Source organism: Tupaia chinensis, unplaced genomic scaffold (assembly GCF_000334495.1).
Source record: "Tupaia chinensis unplaced genomic scaffold, TupChi_1.0 Scaffold000333_1, whole genome shotgun sequence".
NCBI classification, from domain to species: Eukaryota; Metazoa; Chordata; class Mammalia; order Scandentia; family Tupaiidae; genus Tupaia; species Tupaia belangeri.
The window spans coordinates 887,818-907,867 of NW_006159827.1; the positions used below are offsets into that span (position 1 = coordinate 887,818).

General features: G+C 55.9%; 1 protein-coding gene across 11 annotated transcripts in view; it reads left to right on the plus strand.

The window, feature by feature from the left end:
* ATP2B2 (ATPase plasma membrane Ca2+ transporting 2) overlaps positions 1–20,050 on the plus strand; it is a 354,796-nt gene that overhangs the window by 177,188 nt on the left and 157,558 nt on the right. For all 11 annotated transcript variants that reach the window (XM_006151983.3, XM_006151984.3, XM_027773234.1 and 8 more), the window contains one exon: positions 11,128–11,643. In XM_006151983.3, the coding sequence (XP_006152045.1) occupies positions 11,445–11,643 (199 nt within the window). In that variant the 5' untranslated portion in view covers positions 11,128–11,444. The remainder of the gene's footprint in view (positions 1–11,127; positions 11,644–20,050) is intronic.

The following is a 20,050-nucleotide window of genomic DNA, read 5'->3' on the forward strand; positions in this document are numbered from 1 at the left end:
CTCGCTTTTCTTCTCGTAGCGGGGGGGGGGGTGCTGGCAATACCTACTGGAGGGCTTTGTGGACGGTCAGAGATAAGTGTGTAAAGCAGCACCTGGCACAAGGGGGTACAATGTTAGCGTCGCTATCATCATGTGTGGTTTTTCTTTTCATCCACGGGGACAGAGCAGGAGGTGGAAGAGAATGAGGGAAATAAAGGCAGGCATTGGTGTCACCGTGGCCAGTTGGGGTCTGGAGGCTGCAAGGGGATCTGAAGACATCGAATGTGGTGGTAGGGAGAGAGTGGGGCAGGGTAAGAGGACGACGGGAGGTGACTGAGGGATTTGTCTGGAACCAGAGAGCATTATCCAGAACCGCTGGTCCAGCCAGGACAGGGCCACCCTCCCAGCCTTCGCAATGCATGTCCCTTCTTACTCGCCACCTTAACCAGGCTTTCCGGACTCCACCTGCTAGTGACTCTCCTGTTTTAGCCTCGTCAGAAAACGCAGGAAGGTTTTTCTTTTTTAAGGGACGACTTTAAATGTGGAGCACATGAAGGGTACAAAGCTTAGAAGCAGATACTGTCGTGTAGAGACCCACGGAGAGGCGGGGATGACATGGGCAGGAGGTGAAATCTGATCGACTTGTGCCTTCTGCATTCTGGTGTACTCCTCCTTCCTCCAGCCTCCAGCCAGCCAGGATTTGGCCTACGACTGGGACACCCATTCCCGGTGGAGGCAGAAGGGCAGCAGGAAAGCCCAGGGAACTGTCTGTGCCCCACAATGCGAGCGTCTGGGTATGGGAGAATCTTGAGGATGGTGTTAAAAATGCCCTTCAAGGCTGAATAGCTGTCTAGTTTACATGCTCAGTTGAGTGAAGAGGAAACCGAGGCAGGAGGGGCGGGGCTGGCCTCAGACATACTGCGAGTCAGTGAAGAGTACTAGGATAAAGGAAAGACCAGCTTTGGACCAGAGCAGACAGATTTTTTTAAAAAATAAGTAGTTCATTTAATTTATTTATTTGATTTAATTTAATTTAATTTGACCAGAGAGGGACAGAGTGAGAGAGAGAGAGAGAAAGTGAGAAAGCAAGCCACCAGGTCCAGGACTCAAACCTCGGTCAGACATGTGGGAATCCAGTGCCCTTAACCACGCCACCTGCTGGCCCCCAGAGCAGACACATTGAAATTGTGCTGAGTCCTCCCTCCTATGTCAGCCCCCATGCATCACCTGTAAAGCAGGACAGCGATCCCACACAGCCCACAGAAGGCATGTGCTAAGCGGTCTCTGCTAACAGTCATGGTCAGGCCAAGATCGGGACCCAGTGAATCTGGTTCCCAGGCAAGAGTCATTTCAGGTACACCCTCCTAGGATCTGAACTTAAAGTTGTACAGGAACCACACAACCCAGCCTGCAGATCCTGACAGGGGCTGTCGGGGGATCCCTGTGGCAGAGTGAGCAGGCCTTGGACAGCAGGACGGAGGGTCTGAGCAGCTCTGTTGCCCTCCTCATAGTCCCCAGTGCCCGTGACAGAGCCTGACACACACCTCATCGGGTTTTGGGGATGGGCGGATGGCTGGACAAATGACAGGCCAGGTCAGTGGATGGATGGATCGATGAACGATGTGTTAATGAACGAATGGGTGAGTGGATGGAGGGACAGAGGGAGGGTTAGATGGCTGGCTGGGTGGGTGGGTGGGTGAGTCGATAGATGGGTGTGTGTGCAAGGCACGTGGAGGACAGAAGTGGAAGGTTCTTCCTGCCATCTCACGTCAATGGCTGCTCTGGAGAACAGGGGCCAGCGGGGGGAGTAGATCTCAGTGGGAAGCTAAGGCCTGACCCTCCTTCTGGCCAAGCCTGAGGTTGAGGGGTGTAGCCCTAGGTCCCTAACTGCTCCTCCTTGGTGTCCCCAAAGCTGAGGCCAGGCTGTTTCTGTGGGATTTTTTTCTTTTCTTTTTCTTTTAGATTTTCTTCTTCTGGTTAACAGGAGTTGTCTAAAAATAGCACTGAATTCACTTCTGAGATATGCATTTTCAGTTCCCTTCCTCTGTTCTCCGTCCTTGGCTGTGAAAATTCAGTCAGGATCGCTGCTGTCGGTTTCGATGTGTATGCATGCACACGTGACACACACGCTGTGCAGATTGCACACTCAGGGATGGGTGAGGCACAGAGCTCCTGACTCGCACGTACTCGTGCTGACACATTCCTCCAGGGTACACCTTGTCCTTTGGGGTCACTCACACTGAGCACACATCTGCGGACACACTGCATGGGCCTTCTTACACACCCACACACATAGTCACTCACAGATCCAGCTCAACCCAGCATTTTCATAGTCCTCTGACTCAGGTGTGCCCCGGATTCAGCCCACTCATTCTCCAGCAACCCAGCACACATGCACAGCTTCTGCACACTCAAACACACCCTGCACACCCACATTCACCCAGCCTGTACACCCACACTCACCTACACATGCAAACATGCCCTGCACACTCACCCAGCACACTCAAACACACCCAACATGCTAACCCTGTACACTCACCCTGCACATGCAAACACACCCTGCACATGTACACTACACGCTCAGGCCTACCCTGCACACTCACCTTCCACACTCACACTGACATACCCAGCTACACTGATACCTAGCTACCCTGAGTCATCAGGCTCTCTCTCCTTCTCACACATGCGTGCAAGCAAGCCCCCTCCCCCAGGGGAGGGCCAAGGCTTTCTGAGGGAGGGAGCAGGAGCCTGTGTCCCTCCGCCCCTGGCAGCCAACCTGAGCACACCCATTGCCCTGGGCTCAGCAGAAGGGGTGGGTTCCCCAGCCCAGGGGCAGTAGGGTCCCTACAGAAAGGCAGACTTTGCAGCCAGGAGGGGAAATAGTCCTGCCTACCCCATGGCACCAGCGTCAGCTCACCTCGACCAAAGCAGAGGGGAAGTTGGCTTTGCATGCCATGCCTCCAGGCTGGGAGCCCCACCCCTTTGAACCATGCAGTATGGCAGAAGCAAACCAAGTTCTGCTTTAAAGATGGCACCATGGGGACCAGCAGTTAGCATAATGGCTATGTCGCTGGACTCCCATGTAGTCGAACACGGTTCAAGTCCCAGACCTGGTGGCTTAAAACTCACACCTGGCGCGTGTGCGTGCGTGCCCAAGATCCCAAGAGGAGAATGGAGGAGAAGGGATTGTGGTGTGGCCATCCCCCCTGGGGGGTGATTTCTCGCTTTCTGTCTCTCTGTCTCTCTCTGTCTTTCCAGCGAGTGCACACGCCCTATAACAACAACAAAAAAAAAAAAAAAGACGGCACCATGGAGCAGCCTGGTTAGCAAAGGCTAGAGGCAGGAAGGGGGTTAGATTGTCCCGGCGAGAACAGTCACCCCATGACCAGTGCATCCTCTCTGCTAGGAACCGCGCTAAGCTGGAGCTCAGTGAATCCCTACGGAACCCTGGGAAGTAGGCCATGTCCTTGTCTTCATTTGGGGGAGGGAGAAGCCAAGGCACAGAGAGGTTAACAGCTCTGCTCAGGCCACACAGCTAGTCCCCATCAGACCCAGGCCTCGCTTGCCAGGGATCTCCATGCTGGTCTGTGTCCCCGTGTCAGTCATTTTGCTGCCAGGGATGATTCAAAGGAAAAGACGACTTTAAAAATACATATCAAGGCGGCATTTAAATTCAGCACATCTTAAAACGGAAGGATCTGGCACCCAAAGGTGATTTTTTTAGCACAGAACTCGTTTTCAGCTGTCCCAGCTACCATCGTTCCGTGAGGATTTGAAAAGCTCTTGGTTTGAGGTTGGTTTTGTTTTTTTCTAATCCTTCCTTCGAAAGATAGATTCCTTCTTTGTTACATTAACTCCCCCCCAAATCACTCCTTTTCTGCCAGCATCCCTCCTGGCAAAGACTTTTGATTAAGGCACCCCTAACCTACCCTTGAGTCATTAAAATGTAACAATACAGTCATTTCCATGCTAATAAGATGAAACTAGCATGCATGAATCCAATATTGTCAGCCTTTCTCCTGAATTCCCCAAGAAAGCCTGGTGCCTTAGAGCCTGAAGGGATCCCAGAGAACACCAATCCAGCCCCTTCCCTTTCCACATGGGAAAACTGAGCTTGGTGAGGAGAGAGCTTGGTCAGGGTCCCAGGGCCAGCGCCGGGAAAGCAGGGAGGAGCTTCTCGCTGGGCTTTGGCCTGGGTTGGCTGTGTGACCCTGAGTGTATTGCTCAACCTCACTGGACCCAGGACTGGCTGTGGGCCCTGCCCATTGCTTAGGGCAAAGGTGCCTACCACGTGTGTGATGTGGAGAGCTCCCTCGCGTGGGAGGTGGGATTGCTAATACCTGGGGGTGGGAGGCAGGCCGAGGCACTCAGGGAAGCCCAGCCCCGTGGAATATGTCCATGCCCAGAGCTGGGTCTCACTGGGCCCTCACTGCAGCCGTGAGACAGACAGGGTCATCTCACAGCCGAGGCCCGGCAAGGTTGGGCGACTTGTCCACGGTCACGCAGCTCATGCAGTCCCTCATAGAGGGGCAGGCCAGCTGATGTTTGGCCCAGGCGAGAGGAGATCCGAATCCGGAGGTGCCATGGCTGAGAGGCTATCCCAGGGGCACGCCCATGCCTCCTTGCAAAAAAGGAAACAGGAGCAGAGGGCAGAGGATGTGCATGGAAGGGGAAAAATATGACTACGAGCACTATTTTTCTGGGCAGGGCAACGACCACTAGCCCACTTCACAGATGAGGAAACCGAGATGTGAGAGCCAGTTTAAAGTGACATTTCCCACGGGGCCAACCCAGAGGTCCCTTCATCCACCAAGCGCTTGCTGAGTCCCTGCTGGCCGCCACGCCCTGCACCCAGAGCAGAATACACATGGCTGCTTTAAACAGGGAGCTCTCTGTATCCTGGGGAAGAGACAATCAGGCAGGCCTGAGCAATCAAGTGTGAAGCCGTGCAGTCTGGGAGGCGTCCTAGAAGCAGGGCATGTGTGCAGACTAAGTGGTCAGGAACGGCTTCCAAGGAAGGGACACGGAGGCCGCCCAGGACAGCAGCTGGTTGGGAGGCCCAGGCCCAGACAGCGGAGAGTGCTCCGTGGAACTACGTGGCAGGGCCGTGGGATGCGGGCAGCTGGTGGGTCCCTTCCAGACTACCAGGTCCTCCGTTCTCTGCATCTGTCAGATCGTTGGCCTTGTATCATCCGGTGCGTCTGTGCTGGCTGGCTGTGCAGTTCAGTCCACAGTCAGAGCAAGCACGAAAATGAGCTGGTGCTGGCCGGCCGTGCAGTTCAGTCCAGAGAGTCCCACAGTCAGAGCAAGCACGAAAATGAGCTGCCCAGCTCAGAAGGCAAGTCCAGATGCTCAGAACAGTCGGGACCTCTCCCATGTACCTTTGAGATGCGGGGCTGAGGGCGTGGCAACAGCATCAGGAAAGGAGAGAAGGGAGTATGTGTAAATTCAACCACCTCTGGAACACCGTTTGGAAACGTAGCTTATCCCAGAATTCATCTTTTCCCTCCGTACTTGCTCACACTAGCCCTTCCCTGCCCCTTTCACCCTGTCCCTCCCGAGCTCTTCCTAACATGCAGTCATATTCCAGTTTCTTCCCAGTCCATCCCATGACTTAACTCCTTTTTTTGGGGGAGAGGTTTTTTGCTATAGGGCGCGTGCGCTCGCCAGAAAGACAGAGAGAGACAGAGAGACAGAAAGCAAGACATCACCTCCAGGTGGGAAGGTCACGCCGCAATCCCTTCTCCTCCATCTCCTCTCGGGATCTTGGGCACGCACGCACACGCGCCCGGCGTGAGTTTTAAACCACTGGGTCCGGGACACGAACCGCGGTCGACTACGTGGGAGTCCAGCGACATAACCACTACACTAACTGCTGGTCCAAACTTAGCTCCTTTTTAACCTGTTGGGGGAGCCCTACTCAATTGAAAGGAAATGCCTTCCATGTTACCTGGGCCAGGTCAGGTCTGCTCTGGCGTCTACAACACCCGTGACTCCGTGTGGTGGCACACCCACTAAATCATGGAAATCATTCACTTAGTCTCTTCCCCACCATCCCCTCCGGGAGAGCAGGGACTATGTCTGGATTGTTCAGTGCCTGACACCCAGTAGGCACCCAAAATACAGTCATCGGGTGGTGGGCTGAAGAGTAAATGGGTGGATGGATAGATGGACGGGGGACAGGGTTATGGAGGGATTCCTGGGCAGGCATGTGGCTGAAGATCATCGTTCTTCCTAAGAACACTCATTGGCATCCACAGTAGCCATCCACTCACTCCTGCTGCTAAAGGCTCCTCGCAGCTCCTGCTGTCAGAGATGTAATTACTGGGGCTGTAAGCCATGCCGCAGGTAGCAGGGGACAGATGAGAAACAGCACCTCGGGTTCAGGAAGTCCCTTGTGGCTTGCAAAGCACTTTGGTTCACATATGGCACTTCATCTAAGCGTCGTCAGAACCCCATGAGGGAGATTCTCTGGGGGAGGCAGAATAGTATCCCAGTTAGGAGCATCTCTCTACACCCAGCCTACCTGGGTTCAAATCTCAGCTCCAGCACTCTGAGCTGTGTTTCAATCTTGATCTTGGGCAATGTATTCCCCTCTGGCCTCAGTTACTTCGTGTGTTCTATGGGGAAAAGATTCTCGGTCACGTAAAGTGCTTGTATGGACTGATGGTAATAATCACAACATCGGCTGAGGGTCTGCCGTGTACAGGACCCAGTGCTAAGTATTTTATATGCCATAACTCATCGAAGCCTCATAACACCTATCGGGTGGATGCTGTTATTCCCTACCTCATGCCTTTTCTTTGAAGGTAATCAAACCGAAGTTCATTTGCTTTCCATTCAGCGGGGAGGTAAAGGAACCTGAACGTGAATCCAGAAATTTGCCCCCCTCTTAACCCCTTACACCATCTCTGAGAGAGAGAGTCTCTATAAAGCACTTAGAGCACCCAGCAGCTAGTGACAGAATACTGTGACGTGTCTCCACATTACAGAGGCTGCAGACAAGACCCAGTGAAGCTAGGACTGGCTCAGGGTCCCAGGGTAGTCTACTGAACCCATCGGTTCAGGGTGGTCTGGGGTCCTAAGTGTCCACCTGGCCCACACTAGTTGCTTAAATCCCACGACAGAGACCTCCTGAGGCTCCTGCTTAATCCTGACTCCCTTCTGGACAGAATGTCTGCATCTGTCACCGCGATTCATTGCTGAGAAAGCAAAGCCCATTCTAGAAGGTTCCAGCACATCACCTCCCCAGCCCCTGTCCCTCCAGCTGGGTGTCCACCTTCCCAGAGCACCTCATCCCTTTCCTCTTGGCCCTGAGCCACTGCACTGGCCAGAAAGAGCATACCCTCCCCCCTCCCAACGATGGTGCCCTGTGAGCCTCACTCAGCCCTCATGTCGTTCCAGCCGTTGGCTCCTTCTCCCTCCGGTTCCCTGAACTTGCACAAACACTTGTACACTGAGCAGGCAGGAGGACGGCCCTGCTTCACACAAAAGCCCCTTCTCCTTCCCTCCTGCTGCGGGCCTGGGGCCTCATCCAGCCCTGGGGAAGGCGGCCATGTGTTCTGAGGTCTCGCCTCGCCTCCTGCGCTTGGCTCTCGCTGCAGCTGCACAGGGGGAGCCCGGGCCCAGACACAGCTGCCAGCACTCTCCCGAGAGAGGCTCGCGTCACAGGTCACAGACGAGGCCCCAGCCAGCCCTTTCTGAAAAGACCTTGGGCCTGCTGGGTGGCTTTGGGCAAGGGGCCTTGCCCCTCTGCCATTTGCTCTCTTTGTAAAATGGGTATAATTCTCATATCTACCTCACAGTTGTAAAGACCCAAGGAGATATTGCTTGTTTGCTTGTTATTCATTCATCCGTTCGTGCAACAATTATTTTATTTATTTGGGGGAGGAGAGGTTTTTGCTATAGGATGCGTGCGTTCGCCAGGAAGATAGAGACAGAGAGAAAGCAAGAAATCACCCCCCCGGGGGATGGCCATGCCTCAATCCCTTCTCCTCCGTTCTCTTCTTGCGATCTTGGGCACGTATGCACATGTGCCCAGTGTGAGTTTAAACCACTGGGTCCAGGACTTATTTTAAGCCACGGGGTCCGGGATGTGAACTGCGATAGACTACATGGGACTCCAGTGATGTAGCCATTATGTCATCTGCTGGTCACAATTACTTTTTAGACATCACCAGGAGCCAGGCACTTTTCTAGCCAAAGCAGCACATAAAACATACACACCCCTCGCTCCTGAGAATTCCCCGTCTGATGGATGACGCCGTGTACAGAGCTCTCTGCTCACAGCTGACATGTACTAGATGCTCAAGAAATGGAGAGGAGGGCGGGTATTGTTTTCCTTATTCACAAACATTCGTGGTCCCTGCCTCTCCTCCTCCCAGTAATCACTGCTGAGGTCAGAACTCATGGGCAGGGGACGTGCTGGACAGCGATGCAGTGGTAAAACACACCACCCCCAGGGGCCAGCAGATGGCATAGTGGTAACATCACTGGACTCCCTCGTGGTCAACCGCGATTCGAGTCCCAGACCCGGTGGTTTGAAATCACCCCACACACATGTGCGTGCGTGCCCAAAATCCCAGGAGGAGAATGGAGAAGGGATTGCGGCATGGCCATCCCTCCTGGGGGTGATTTCTCACTTTCTCTCTGTCTTTCTCCCTCTGGCAAGTGTAGCCGCCCTAAGGAAAAAAAAACTCTTAAAAAAAAAAGAAAAAACAAAAACCTCCCTGTCGGGTGGACCCACATAGGAAGGCTCCAGGTTTGCACCCAAAGGCCTCCCTGAGTGCACCAAACATGCACGGGCCCGTGATCTGGTGCTAGCGGGGGTGGATCATGTATCAAGACCCTGGTCAAGACCCTGGTCAGGAAGCTGGCTGTCTCTCCCCCCACCACCCTCATTCAAGGAAAAAATAAATAGATTATCTTTAAAATTAAAAAAGAGAGAGAGAGGAAAAAAAAAAAAAAAAACTCAAGTCGGCAGATGGCATGGTAGTTAAGGCACTGGATTCCCACATGGCTGAGCACAGTTCAAGTCCTGGATCCGGCGCCATGAGACTCAATATTGTTTGTTTGCTTTTTATTTAGGCATCTGCTCGTGCAACATTTTAGTTTTTTTTGGGGGGGAAAGGTTTTTGCTATAGGGTGCATGCGCTCACTGGGCACATGTGTGTCATGCCCAAAATCGTGAGAGGAGAATAGAGGAGAAGGAATTGTGGCATGGTCAACCCCCCCAGAGAGATGGTTTCTCATTTGACCCCTTTCTCTGTCTCTCTCTGGCAAGTGCACATGCCCTATGGCCAAAAAAATAAAAGAACAGAACGCTCAGGGGCTGTGGGGATGGTGTGTGCTCCAATAGCCGAGGACAAGCAGTCCTGCAGAACTGAGGTGGGGCAGCAAGCACGCAATCTTCCCGATGTGTCATGTCTCCTCTTGAGGCATCACATGCACTCTGTTCCACCCCATAAAGTGGGTCCCAGTGTAGACATAGAGCTTCCTCCTGCATCGTGGAAGAATGGCTTTTCCCAGTGGCTCCAGCACCCCTGGCTCATGGCTCAGGGCCCCTGTGCCCCGTGAAAGCACCTGGGACTTGGGCATTTATAATCAGTTCCTGGCCAACTGAGAGGTAGCTGGGAACCAGAAGACGCTACCATTGTCCCCAGTTACAGCTGAAGGAACCAAGCCTCCTAACAGGGAAAGGCATTTCCCAGGGCCCCGCAACCAGAAGACAGGAGAGCCTGGATTAGAACCTGGGTCACTCTGACCCCAGAACCTGTGTTCTTACCTGCAGCCTAGCCCAATCCACCCACAGCCTGGGCTCTTCAGAAAGAAAGGAGAGAGCGCCCCCTAGAGGAAGGGGGAAGAGCACTGGGCTGAGAACCGGAAACCACCCATCTCTGGTCCCTGCTGCCCTCTTGTTCTGTGTGGTCGGGACAAGTTCCTTTCCCACTCTGAGCTTCGGTTCCTCACTGGGAGGTGACATGAACCCAGAATGCCTCCAGCTCCAAAATGCGTAGGAGGGTCACGATGGGGGAGCAGGGACGGGGGCAGGTGCTCAGTGCTGTGTTACCGTCCTCTCCCCCTTCCTCCCACTGTCCTGGACCCAGCATGGACAGCTGTCCACAGCTGCTGGGTGGGGCCGGTGCAGTCCCCGTGCCAGGCCCAGCCGAGCTCAGCAGGGGCCCTTTGTCACCCAACGCTTGCTTGCTGGGGCCTCGGCAGGGGTGTTGGGTGTCGGGAGGATTGGATTTCCTCCTGGCAGCCCCGCAGATGCTGATGCTGCAGTCCGGGGTGGCCTGGCAGGCAGGGGAAGCGCGCCCTCCTCCCGGCTGCAGGAGGGTCGGCTGCTGTCCGTGGTGCTGGTGTGTGGGGCCCCCAGGTGAGGGCTCCATTGACCGTGTCCTCGCTGGGGACCAGCCTCTGGGGTCGGTGACGCCCTGGCGAATCTCATGGGCTGGCCCCTCAGGCCGGGATGAGGGCCTCGATTAGCGTGGTCGGGGCTGCTGCAGAGGGGGGCTTTCTCCCATCTCCACGCGGGTGAGACCCCAGTGGGGAGAGAGAGTGGGGAAAGGAGTGTGTGTGACATCGTCCTTCTGTGGCCTGGGTGGGAAGCGTGTCTGTGTGGGCCTGCAGCGGGTGAGGGGCTGCCCCGTGTGTGTGGGCACGGGCCATGTGTGCGGCTGCCTTACTCGTGAGAGAAGAGGAAGGGCAGCCAGGTGTGCTCAGACCCAGGCGTGCCCTGAGCACAGGGCCTTATGAGGACAGGACGTGGACGTCAAGGTGTGCCCCCAGTGCGGCTGTGTGTGACAGCATGTGCAAGGGGCGTCTGTTGGAATGGCGTGCAGTGGATGTGCGTGTAGGGGTGTGCGGGCCGGCTGGTGCAGACACGTTGACTGTGCATGTTACGCAGACAGCGTGTTCCACGGCACAGCGGACAGTGCGGTGAGGGTGTGTGATGAGCTGTGTGTTACGTGGCACGCCAGGTGGGTACCTGCACCGCTAGGATTCGCAGCATGTACTGGTGTGTGGTGTTGCATGAGTCACCCTTGTGCGTGTGAGTTACTCGGGGTGTCCTGTGGGCGCCCTGGACCCTCTTGAACGCCTGTCACTGCCTGGCCCTCATCACTCGCTCTGTGCTTGTCCCCACAGGAGCCACCGCCCCTGACCATGTAGACACCACCTCCGGGAGCAGCATGGGCCCCACTGGATGGAGACTCCTGGGTCTACAGCCCTGAGCCCCTCCGGCCCCTGGACTTCACCCCACACCCGGGGACACCCCTTGGAGCTCACCACCACTGTCACCAGCCCGCCTCGGCCACCACCTCCCCTGGGGACCCGGAGTCGGCCACCTGGAGCCACAGCCGTCCAGTGAGGGTGTGCTGAGGACAGCCACACACAGCCCCCACCTGCAGCCTCTGGTCCAGTGCTGAGTCTCGGGCCTGCCCCGAGCAGGGGCTGTGGCAAACATGGGTGACATGACCAACAGCGACTTTTACTCCAAAAACCAAAGAAACGAGTCGAGCCATGGGGGCGAGTTCGGGTGCACGATGGAGGAGCTCCGCTCCCTCATGGAGCTGCGGGGCACTGAGGCCGTGGTCAGGATCAAGGAGACCTACGGGGACACCGAGGCCATCTGCCGGCGCCTCAAGACCTCACCTGTCGAAGGTAGGTGTTGGGGACTCAACCCGGGGGCCATATTCACCATACCCCACGGCAGGGGCATCTCAGACCTGGGCCAAGGTGCCTGGGGGAGGGGCTTGGCTCCTGTGGTCTAGCTGACTCCGCCCCTTGGGATGATCAGGGGCGGGGCCTCATCAGGCTGGGGTCCGACCGGAACCACCTGCAGAGAGAGCTGCGGGAAGAGAGCAGGGTCAAGGCAGCTTTCTGAAGTCCCAGTGCCAAATCGGCCCAGAGGGTAACTCATGACCACCACAGTGGCTGGGATCATTTTCCTGGACATCTGGGGAGCATCCGATCTCGGAGGTGGGCTACAAGAGGGTAGCCGGGAGGGCCTCAAGGCCCCCACTTGGTCCTCAGGGGCTGGACTCAGGGTTCCAGCCACCCAGCCCTTGTCCTCTCTCCCCAGGCCTAGAATCCCATTGGCTGGGCTTGCCTGTGGAAAACCGACCCTGGCAGCATCAGCCCATGGTAGCTGCCCAGCCCCAGCTGCTGGGCTGCCGTCGCGTCCGACTTCCAACTCCAGACCGGTTAGGAACGGCGGGGGCTCAGGGGCAGCCTAGGGCAGACAGGACACTGGGAGATGGGAGTGACAGGAAGGGTGGCCAGTGCCCTGTGTGTCAGGTCTGGGATCTCAGGGAGGGTTTGAGCTCCTGGGAGCTTTTCCAGAAGGGGCTCAAGCGAGGTCACTGCTGTGAGGCAGAGGAAGGAAGCCAGCAGCTTGGGCTCCAGAGCTTAGAGTGTAGGTTACCTGCTGCAAATGATCTCCCATGATCCTGAGGGGAAGGGTTCCCCCACAGGCCCAAAGGCACAGGCGCGAGGTTCTGCGCTCACACTCCCCAACCCCGTGACTTTGTGCTGAGGCTCCACCAAGCCTCAGTGCTTGGAAAATGGGCCAGCACCTACTTCGCGACGCCAGTGCCGGCCTAGGCCTACAGCAGCCACTCAGGAAGTGTCAGGCGTGATCATTCCAAACGGAGGGGGTTCACAGTCTCTCCCAAGATATAGATCACGCCCGGGGGGCAGGTGACATCCAGATAACGCCAGTGGCAGGGGAGAAGCCTGGCTCCTACTCTAGCCCCCACGCGCTGGGTGCCAGAGGACGCTAACCCCTAGTGCCTCGCCTGCCGGGGCTGTTTGTGGCCCTGGCTGTTCAGCCGGGACCCGCAGGACAGTCTAATGGTCACGTGTGCCCACGCCCCACTGTGCCTGGCATCTCCCCGGCATCCGCGTCCCTCCTTATCTGCTATCTTGGATTAGGAACCAAGTGATCTTCCCACACTGGACCCTCCTGGGCATCTTGCCTATGGCCCGAGCCCAAGCAGAAGTTTAGAGACAACTTTTCTTTCTTCATGGCTTTGGTTTCGTTTCAGTGGGGAGGGTGGGTGTAGAGGAAGCAGGTTTTCTCCTCAGTGTGGTTCTTGCTCAAGGCTGGAAAACGGCCCCGTGTGGCCCTAAGACCTCTTGAGCTCTGCTTGGGGACTTACGGGCCCCAGCCCTCCCTGGTGGAGCCACGCCTGGCCGGCTAGGAGGCAGGGGTGCCTGGGTACTCTTTGCCTTATGATTGGGGGCCTGGAGATGCCTTGAATCAGGAATGCGTCTGTATCTCTGGGCCCCCGTCCCTGGAGAGAACATGGAGGAACTGCAGGCTCTCTCTTGAGGAGGATGATCAACCACAGGTGACAGACATGGCTCACACAGCGTGGGTTTCCAGCCCCCTTGATACCAGAGCATGGGCCCAGGCTAAGCCGCTTCCTGCCCCTAGAAGGCTCTCTAGACATGGGCAATCAAGAAGCACATGACCAAGGCCCATCGCGGCGCTCCCATGTGTCCTGCTGCCAGAGACACGTGTCCCCGAGGGCAGGACCCTGTCTCCTCCGCACATCCATCACCCAGCCTGGTACAAGGCTGCATAACTGCCCAGTGAAATGCAGATGTGGTCACTGAGTCCGCAGCCCTCAGGGAGCTGCTCTCAGATAGCAGGTGACAAAGACTATGTACAGCAAAAATCAGGGAAGGCTCCCTGGAGGAGGTGTTTAGAATTGGCTATGAAAGGAAGAGAAGGGAAAGCAGGTATTGTGGCCTATAGCAGCATTTCTTAGAGTCCCACGGAGTGCTGGACAGGCAGTCTGTGAACAATACAGGGCTCTGTTTTCTCATCTGGAACGTGGGAAGAGGAATGGCAGCCCCCCGTTGCTGTGCCACCTGTCGGCCATGTCCTTTGGGCCTTTCTACTGAACTCCCTGGGCCTTGGTTTCCTAATTTTCCATGAGATCTCTGCCAGTAAAAGTCTCTGAGAAGTCCCCATGATGGGAGCGTTGGTCCCCAGAAGGATCTCCCCGCTGCTGGGAAAGATGGGGCTAGAACAGATTTGAAGAGGCATAAAAGAGCACAGTGCTACAGGCTCCAGGCTTTGGTAACCAAGGTTCAAATCCCAGCTCTGCCACTTAGCTGCTGTGGGACTCTGGGGGAACGACTCAACCTCTCTGTGCTTCTAGTGCTTCATCTGTCTGTTAGGGAGGACCTGTAACAGCCGTGACTCGCTCACAGGGCCGGCGTGAGGGCAAAGCGGAGTAGCTTAGAACAGCGCCCAGCGCGTGACCAGGCAGTTCTGTGTCACGATTCGGCCCCAGAGACTCCACGTCCCCATTTCCCCTTTAGTCAAATGGGTCGTCCACACCGAACGAGATGAGGCCAGGTGCCCAGCGCCAAGGGCCCGATTCCACACATGTCGGTGCCGGTTGTTTCCACCATGAACATCAGCGCTCAGGGAGAGGCAGCCTCACTGTCCAGGTGGGGTGGGTCGGGGCTCTTCTGGATCACTGGCTACCGTCTGCACGCCGTGGTCCCTTCTGACCAAGCTGTTCTCGTGCTCCTGGAAGCAGGTGTCGTCAGCCCACTTACAGACGGGGGGCCCGAGGGTGCAAGGCCACCAGCCCTGCAGGGTCAGAGCAGGCTGCGAACACTCCCACTCACGACACCACGCCCAGCGTGCCCCCCGCCAAGCACACGCACCCGGGAACAGTCCCCTGAGGTGTCCGCTGGCCGAGGCCTGGGAGTCCTGGGTAGGCTCTCCCTCCGGTTCGGCATCTGTCCTGTAGTGTGGCCCTTCCCAGCCCCCACGGCCCCCTCGGGGACTCAGCCTGACCATCCTCAACCTCCCTGCCCCCGTCTGCTGACGCCAGACCTCTGAGTCACGCTGCAGGCAACGCTCCGGGCCACGCATAAATTAGCCTTCCTGTTCACGCCCAGCTAATTTCAGGCAAAAAGAGCTCTGTGAGTGATAGATGAGGTTTGCGGGCCCAGGAAATCAACTCCCACCAGGGGTGCCGCCTGGGACTGTCCATCTGGAGGCCCAACTTGGGTAACATCCCGTGGGTCAACCCAGGTGCCCTGGAAGGTCAGGGGCAGACTCAGCCCCCACCTGAGCCCATTCCGTTCCTGTCCACTACTGATCCTGTCCTGGTCTGACAAATGCCCTTCTGCTGTTCCCTCTCTTTCCATGCCCTTCCCGCTTAGGATGGTAGAACCCCAGGGGCCTGGGTTTGAATCTTCAGTGCCTTTCTCTTTGAGAGATACTAAGAGAGAGCATCTCAGCCTCTCGGAGCCTCAGTTGACCTGTCTGTGAAATGGGGGAGGAATCACACCTCCTTGTGGGGATGTCCTGAGGATCCAGTCAGATAAACCACAGCGCGAGGCAGACCCCGGGCACTTACAAACGCGGTGTGTTAGCGTGGGTGCTGTCATAGCAGAGTGTCACTTTTAAAACACAGTCCGTGTGGTCCCCACCCCATGAACGACCTGAGCAGCCATGGGGGCTGGCGATGGGGCCTGGCATGGGCATGGTGCGGGAGGCCGAGGCAGGAGCCGTGGGTCCCCAGCACCTTGGTGCAGTGCCTGGGGACTTACGGAATGGAAAGAAGAGAGCGAGTAAGAAAGGGGGCTAGGGGATGCCCTGGTGCCCCTCCCTGTGTGGGACCAGAGGCGGCAGGCCTGGGGGCAGGACATGGGACACTGAGCGTCACCCACAAGTACCTGTTGCAGTCCCCCGAGCCCAGTGTGGGGCTGTCCTGAGTGGTACAGCACACGCAGCCCTTGTCCCCGGTCCTGACCCTGTGTCTCCGGCAGGGGCAGCAGCAGCAGGGTGGGAACTGGATACGCAGAGCATCGTGAAATGGAACCTCCGCTTATGTCACGTGACTCCCCCGGCCCGCCCATGCGGAGGCAAGACAGGGGCTGAGGGAGGACCAGGAAGCAGATCGCAGAGATGGGGGTGCTGGGCGTTGCACGTAAAGGGGACAAGGAATGAGAGCACCCCATCATCCGGGCACCAGCCAGGGCATGGCAGCAGTGACAGGGCTTCCGTTTGCCTTTACGGTGCCCTGGCCCTCGCTAGCGCTCTCTCCACAAAGCAGCCACAGCCTCAGCGGTGTCCTGGGCAGGATGAGGCCACGTGGGCATTCGCTGACCACCCAGAAATGGGGGGAACACCCCCCCCAACCCCAGGTCTTCACAGGAGGTGGCCCGTGCTCCATTTGAAGGCCCAGAACTGTCAGAGAGAAGGCTTGGAGAACTACTTACCAAGTATTTAAGGGGTGAGACAATGGCAGCCACCTGTTCAGATTAACTCTGGGAGGAGGAGGCAGCACCAAGGCTGAGGACCCGCCAACCTCCCCTCTGGGACCTCTGTAGGTTCGTGACCGCAGGCATGAAACTTAGACCCTCCTCACATCGGTTTTCCCATCTGAGATGGGAACTGAGCCACTTGGGCTCCCTGGGTTTGGAGACAGTGAGTCAGAAGTGCTTTGGGAACCAGCAGTTAGCCTAATGGCTATGTCGCTGGACTCCCATGTAGTTAACCGTGGTTCGAGTCCCAGACCCGGTAGCTTAAACTCACACCGAGCGCATGTGCATGCATGCCCAAGATCCCGAGAGGAGAATGAAGGAGAAGGGATTACAGCGTGGCCATCCCCCCTGGGGGGTGATTTCTTGCTTTCTGTCTCTCTGTCTCTCTCTGGTGAGCACACGTGCCCCATAGCAAAAACCTCTCAAAAAATAAAAAACAGAAGTACTTTGAAAGTTTCCTACAAAGGAATCATTTTCAGGACTTACTGACTCTGTCTGTCCATTAGGATTCTATGTGAGAATAGAATCCCATCTCGAACTGGCTTATGCAAAAACGGAATTTTCCAGCTTATGTGACTGCAAAGTCCAGAGGTAGATCCGGCCTCAGACACGGCCCTGTCAGATGGACTTTATCCACTCCTCTCCCGCTATCTTTAGCCTCTGCATCCTCCATGTTGGCTTCATTTTCAGGTGGGCACCTATCACGTGGAGGCCCCAGGAACTTCAGGCTAACACCCTCCTAACCTGGCTGCCCAGGCAGCCAAAGCACCTCTTTCCTCATAGTTCCTCCCTTAAATCCCAAAACAGAATCTTATTGGGCCTCCCAGAGTCACATGGCCACCCCTGCACCAATCCCTGTGGCTGGGAGTTAAAAAAATCCACAGGGCAGACCTGGTTGCATGCTTGCATGGGATAGGTCAGTCAGCTCAGATCCCATGGAGACTGGCAGAGAGAAGAGAAGTGGAGGCACAGGCTATAGATTCTTGCAGGCCTACTGCGTGAAAGGCCCCTACTGTGCTGGGGAGGAAGGACAGAATGTGTTCCGTGCTCTTGAAGAGTGTGTGGCCTGGATGGGAGAACAAATGGGAGGCAACTGAGCCTCTAAGGCAAGTTATAACATAGCTATAGCACTGAGCAGTAAACCACAGCACGGTTACTGATTACACCATGGTCATGGGCAGAAACGAGACAGCCCAGGCCAGCTAGGTCTGTGATTGGTGTCACCACGACAAAGAGGTCAACACAGAGTCACAGTGCAAATCCAGGCTCCACTTCTTACCCAGCTGTGAAACATTGGATGATTACCTAACATCTCTGTGCCTCCGTTTACTCATCCGTAACATGGGATGATCACAGCGCCCCGTTGTAAGGTCACAGTGAGGGTTAAAGTAGTTCGTATGAAGCACTTAGTACCCATCACGTGGTAGCTACCAGATCAGCATGAGTTTTTTTTTTTTTTTTTTTTTGAGGGGTTTTTGCTATAGGGCACGTACGCTCGCCACACAGAGAGAGACAGAGAGATAGAAAGTGAGAAATCACCCCCTTGGTGGGTGGCCATGCCACAATCCCTTCTCCTCCATGCTCCTCTTGGGATCTTGGGCACGCACGCACACGCGCCCGGCGTGAGTTTAAGCCACTGGGCCCGGGACTTGAACCGTGATCGACTACATGGGAGTTCAGTGACACAGCCATTACGCTAACTGCTGGTGCCAGCACTAGCTTTTATGATTATTCCCTGCCAGCAAGTCTGTGTGACTTTAAGGGACACGGTGGCTCTCAGTCAGTGGAGAGAGAAAGGCAGCCCATCTCAGCAGATCAATGGCCTTGAGAAGCACATCCAAGTCCATGGGTGGAAATAAATAAATAAATAAAAACTCTGCCCCATTTTGGTTTGTAGAATCCACTGCACCAGCCCCCACTACCACCATGAGAAAAAAAAAAAAAATCCTTCAAAAGCACAGTTTGATTTGAAAGGGCCGATGACTCATGTGTGGATGCTTTCCAGAATGCCTCCCGCACATCTTCCTGAATCATCAATAAAATAAACCCACGTGTCAATCGATATGTGCTATTGATTGTCCCAGGCTGGGGCGGCAGAGTCACTGCTAGGCAAACAGTTTCCGCAGGCCAGGAGGTGGCAGAGGGGAGGGAGCACAGGACAGCTGGCCTGGCCTGCAGCTGACTTCTGGGGGGAGCTAGCAGGACCAGGAAGACGTCACGTCCCAGGAGCGATGCTGCCTGGCCTGGCAGCTCTTCCCACAGTCAGACACCTGGAAGGGCAGTGGAGGCGGTGGGGAGTGACAGGAGCATCGACGGGTGGGCCTCGCTCTTGGCCTGACTTCCAAAGCTACCCAGTGGCTGTCGTTTACCGTGTGCAGCTCAGCGGGGCCTGGCCCTTCCAGTGATTCACTGTCTCCTGCCATCCCTCACAGCAGTCCCCAGAGCAGGAACAAATGCTTAGAGAAGAAGGGGTCTGATCTTCACCAGGAAGTCACCATCATTTTGCAGAATAAATATGCATCAAAGACTAAGGGGACTGGCAGTTAGCATAATGGCTATGTCACTGGACTCCCATGTAGCCAACTGTGGTTCAAGTTCCAGACCCGGTACTTAAACTCACGCCAGGCACATGTGCGTGCATGCCCAAGATCCCGAGAGGAGAATGGAGGAAAAGGGATTGTGGCATGGCCATCCTCCCGGGGGGGGGGGATGATTTCTCACTTCTGTCTCTCTGTCTTTCTGGTGAGCACACATGCACTATCGCAAAAACCTCTCCAAAGAAAAAAAAAAAAGACTAAGCACCTACTGTGTGCTCAGAAATAAGAAGGAATGAGGAAAACATTGACTTGGAGTTCCAGCTCCACCATCTAGGCCTTAAGCAGGTCACTCTGTCTCTCTCAGCCTCAGTTTCCCCATCTGCACGTAATACTCACCTCCCAGAACTGACGGAGATGGGTATTCAGTGGTTGTCCCCACCTCACTTCTGTCACACCAAGCTCTGATGGTGGCAGAGGCACTTTTATTTGTTGGGCAAATGTGCACGTACTATGTACGAGCTTGGCCCACGTGAACTCTTCTAGGAAAAGACCCAGAAGCTCTTACATATGGTCCCACGAGAGCAGAGTCTGCGAGGACAGCATGGGGCAGGTGGGGAGGCGGGGACATCCCTCTGGGTCCAAGGGGACAGGGGTGTCAGACAGGAAACAGCTCCAAGGGCAAAGAGGCAGCAAGAACCCACAGGAAACTCGGCAGCCAGAGGCAGGGAGCTGGGCCTCCGTCCAGCCAGAGGGGAGGAGGAAAGAGGGAGGAGGGAAGGGGAAGAGCCCCTTTCTGACCCCTTCCCTGCAGGGCTCCCTAAATGGGGTGCAGAGATGGATTGTAAATGGCCCCTGCCCTGAAGGCTCTCCCAGTCTAACTTGTAATACTAGTTACAGTCTAGTTGTAATACTAGCTACAACTTTGATACTAGTTACCATGGTACTAGACGCTGGTTAGCACCTGTTAGCACATGCAGCATGCCAGAGTCTGTGCGGAGACCCCGCGGCATTATCTCACGTCATCCTCAGCTTACAGATGAGGAAACCGAGGCTCAAGACCCCACCACTGACAAGTGACCCAGCCAGAGTCGGTCCCCAGGCAGTCTGGCCCCGAACACGCACACATAACCTCAGTCTGCTGCCCGCACGGATAAAAATAACCACAGCACGAGGGGAAGTGGTGAAGGTCGAAGGAAGGGGGCCCCTGCCTGACCAGGGACCAAATCGGAAGA